This window comes from Bidens hawaiensis, unplaced genomic scaffold (genome assembly GCF_021521415.1).
Source record: "Bidens hawaiensis isolate Kalapana, Puna unplaced genomic scaffold, B.hawaiensis_p1.1 tig00004269_1, whole genome shotgun sequence".
NCBI classification, from domain to species: Eukaryota; Viridiplantae; Streptophyta; class Magnoliopsida; order Asterales; family Asteraceae; genus Bidens; species Bidens hawaiensis.
In genome coordinates, this window is record NW_027491256.1 from 1258013 (window position 1) to 1262352 (window position 4340).

The 4340-nt window shown below is 33.2% G+C and overlaps 1 protein-coding gene across 1 annotated transcript; it reads right to left on the reverse strand.

Moving 5' to 3' along the window:
- Positions 1 to 2332: 2332 nt before the first annotated feature.
- LOC143625937 (lysM domain receptor-like kinase 3) lies at positions 2333 to 3856 on the reverse strand. The gene has a single exon (XM_077096147.1). It carries the CDS (start codon positions 3854 to 3856, stop codon positions 2579 to 2581), a length of 1278 nt encoding a protein of 425 aa, XP_076952262.1. The 3' UTR covers positions 2333 to 2578.
- Positions 3857 to 4340: the final 484 nt, after the last annotated feature.

Sequence of the window (4340 nt, forward strand, 5' to 3'; positions counted from 1 at the left end):
GCTTTGTGCCTTCATAATGTCTTGATTTCAAGTCACTTGTCTGTATCTTTGTGGGTTGACCCGCCTCGCTCGGTGTTGAGGCGGGTACATACCTCTTCAAGTGGTACTAAATAAAATTTGTAAGCAATCATATAAATGAATTTTAAACATTTTCTCTAGTGTTTTTTGTACTTTCCTAATAATTTTATTGTTTATTGATCACAACTGGAGTTGACAAAATATATATTTTTAGTTATCTGTTCATAGATGATTATTCCTACAAAATCCATGAAACTTATTTAGTTCATAAAATTTATATTAAGATAATATATTGTTTTGAAAGATAATTTAAATATTAACATGTGACCAATTATTTTCTTTGAATAAGGTTCAACTAATCATGAGGATATGGTCCTATGGAAAGTGTTTTGCTAAAATATCTACTCCTGAAGACTGCATCAATTATATATATTTTTATTTTTATTTTTATTTTTGATAGCGTGTACATCAAAGTTATCTAAATACTATTTCAGGTAAAAGAAAGGATAACTTAGATTTGAATACGATTCATGATATAAGAGTATTTCAAATGCTTCTTTTAAGAATAAAAAATTAAATGCTATGCTTATAAGAATAATTAAGTTTGAATGTCATAATAAAAGGAGATAAACAATTGTTTTACAAAGTATTGTACAACTAATCTTAGTCTACAAACTCTGTTGTATTCTTACTTAACAACAACTTTTAGACATTTAATTATTAATTTGGGGACAAATTGCATATATTTATATGTACCGTGACCTTTGTTTCTAATACAACACAAGTTTGATTTGGCAATTAGTGCAAGAGATGTATAACTCGCGTGCAACCAATCATATGTTACATAATAACTAAATTATTTAATTTGTTTGACCAATGATAATTTAAGGATCAGGCTAAACGTACCCCCCTCCCTTGCTAATCATACACCCCCCTTAAACTTTCATATCTCCTTAACATTTGTAATTGACATTATAGACTCTCTTATTTTATTTTATAATTTTTTCAAAAAATAAAATAAAAAACTATTAAGTTTTAATTTTTGTTTTACAATTTTTTTTTTATATTTTTGTTATTGATTTTATTATTTTATTTCATTAAGATCTTATTAAAAGTTTGTTTATTTTTTTTACATATATTAAAAAGTTTTGTATGTTTTCTCTAGCTAGTTTTTTTATTATTTTTTTTTATAAAATGTATTCAAAACAATATGATTTTATTTTTTGTTAGGTTTAGATACATGAATTAATGCTACTTGAGAAAAGAGCCAAATTTGTTTATTAAGTTGTATGTTATTTAACCTTTTATTTATAAAAACTAATATGATTTTTTATAAAAGAATGAAAACTCTCTTAATTTAAAAAAACACTCTTCAAAAAGATTAAAACAAGTATAGAAAAAAATATTTTTTTAAAACAAGAAAAAGAATGTTTGTTAGATAAGAAAAAAACGTTTTTCTAACTAAGAAAAAAGATGTTTATATTAAAGGATTTTATATATACATAAAAAGATAAATAGAAAAAAAAGTTGTTAAATAAAAATAGAATAAAAATGCTTTAATAAAAATAATAATGATAATAAAAGATAACAAAATGACAAAAAAACAACAAAAAAGGTCTAAATCGTATTAATATAAAATCTAAGTGAGGGGGTATGTTTAGTAAAAATGAATGGGGGTGGGGTACGTTTAGCATCACCCTAATTTAACTTCAAAAATCAATTTCAATCCAACCACAAATTCAGAGTATCTTAATGAGCTACTTTCTTGGCTTAAATGTAAAAATAAAAGGATATTGTTTAAGATCGATTTTGTAAAAAACATTTGATACGGTCAATTGAAAATCCATGATTCTATTCTTGGCAATGGGTTTCCTAGTATGTGTATAAAATGGGCTGGGAAGTTGCTTATTATCGGCTCGAAACAAGTTTAAGGTCTTTAGAGGGGTGCAACAAGGTGATCCTTTTTCACATTTCTTATCGATAATCACCATGGAAGCTCTTCAGGTGACGCTTAAAATAGTTTGCGGTTTACGGATATTCAAAGTATACCTACTCCTACTAACGAGCCGATGTTAACACACTTATTTTATGTGTCAATGATCTAACCAATTTTAATAATTTCGCTTTCAAAATTGGTGTCAAGCCTTCTAATATTGAAGTCATTAAGTTACAAAAGAGTTATAACAAAACATCCTCGAACAAGATGGCGATACAAAGCATATTCTTAGCCGCGATATACTTCTTACATTGTGCACAAAATGCTACTTTACCAACATCAACATGTGTTAACTTCAAAAATGCTACAAGACTTCAAGAGATCAAGATAAACACGTACATACGAGTCAACAATCGACCAAAAATTCATATTCTTGTATGGTCATTATGGTATAACTTTAATTTCACTAACTTTGCCATGTAAATTGTACAACTTTGTATCATTCTCTTGTATAATGTCATAATTTTCATGTCGTTCGAAAAAAAATATGAGGGGCAAAATAGATAAAATAATAACTGCAGAGTCGATTATAACATTCACCCAAAACCAAGGGGTTCTATGATTCTATCGAGGCGCCATCGAAACCGAGAAATCCACCGGAAGTAATCCCATCTTCTCCGTCCAACTTTGAGACTCCAAATAAAGCTTCGAGATCCGACCCACAACCCAACTAATATCGGGTCTCTTATCCGGATCCTCCTCCAAACACACTAACCCTAATTGCGCCAACTTCAACGCCACCTCCTTGGGGAACGAGTCCTTCAATCTTCGGTCAACCCACCGCCTCACGCCACCACTCTCCACAGCCTCTCTAGCCGTCTCAATAACCGAAACCCTCACATAATCCCCATTCTCCTTCGTGTACTTCAACGGCTCTTCACCAGATAATAGTTCCAAAATAACGACCCCAAAAGCGTACACGTCAGACTTCTGTGTGGCAATGCCAGTGGATTGAAATTCCGGAGACATATAACCTCTAGTACCTTCGAATTTCATAAATTTGTTATCAGATTTAACCGAATCAACCGAATCGTAATCAGTTTCACCGCAAAGCTCTGCAGTACCAAAATGACATATTCTCGCGTTCATTGACGACAATGTTTGCGTGACAATCACGCTACTGCTTTTAATATGATTGTGTATAAACTTCTTCCGCAAACCAGTCGAATTATGAATGTAATCCAGCCCGTGAGCGAGATCAGCCGCGATCTGGATTCTCGACATCCAATCGGACAACACGGTAAAATTAGGGTTTCTAGGGTTTTTTAAACAATTGAAAAGACTATCACCGTTAACATAATCATACACCAGATATATATAGCTTCCAGACATCGAAGCACCTTTAAGCTTAATCAAACTCGAATGATGGCTTTTACATATCACCAGAAGCCGTTCTCGAAGCTCCGTTTCATCAATCTGACGCCTAAACTTCCGTTGGAAGACGATGACGTCATCGCCGCGGATGACACACCGCCACGCAGCGGAGGACGACGATGACGAGTGTTTTGCTGACGTAAAGGCGTTGGTGGCGGTGAATATCTCTTTGAAATGGTACACGTGAGGGTTTTCCGGCAGGAAGTCACGGAGGCTGGAGAGTGAGCTCCGGCTGGAACCAGATGATGATATCCATGACTCCTTATTATTATTATTATTATTATTATTATTATTATAACTGTTGCTGTTACTGTTGCCGTTGCTTGATCCGTACGCCGGTACGGATGAAGACACGGTGGATAATTGATCGAATTGATTGAATTGATCGGATCTGGAAGTTGTTGGTCTGGATGATGACGTGGCGCCTGGAGATTTAATGGTCACCGGTTGAATTACGTCTTTGTTCATTTTCTTTGACATACAGTTGCAAAAAACGCGCATGTTTTTGATGGATTACTTATCGAAAACGTTGCGACGTGAATCGGGTCGGTATCGGTATAGGAAAGTGTTGCCGGTGACACATAGTAGAAGTTGTTAAGACAGTTGAGGATTCTGAGGTGAGAATGGGGTTTTGAATGTAATTTTGTACCTTTGCAGTGTAGTCATTGTCCACCTACCTGGCTACTTTGGACGAAATATGTTCCTACTGTTTATTTATAAAAAAAAGCGTTTTTTGAATGATAATTTGTAAAGATAAATGATATATAATGGTCGTATATATGTCCCTTTAAAAAATCGATATCTAATTGTTTCAGCCTGTTATTACTTAGGGGGTGTTTGTTTTTTCTTCAAACATCTTCAAGGGAGCTTATGTCTGCAGGCGCGCAGACGTCACCCTTGAAGACTGTTTGTTTTTTTTTTTAAACAGATCTGAACACATCTTATTTCCTCT

What these genes read in the sequence shown, in the direction of transcription:
- LOC143625937 (XM_077096147.1), bottom strand. Translation starts at nt 3,856, where the DNA reads ATGAACAAAGACGTAATTCAACCGGTGACCATTAAATCTCCAGGCGCC.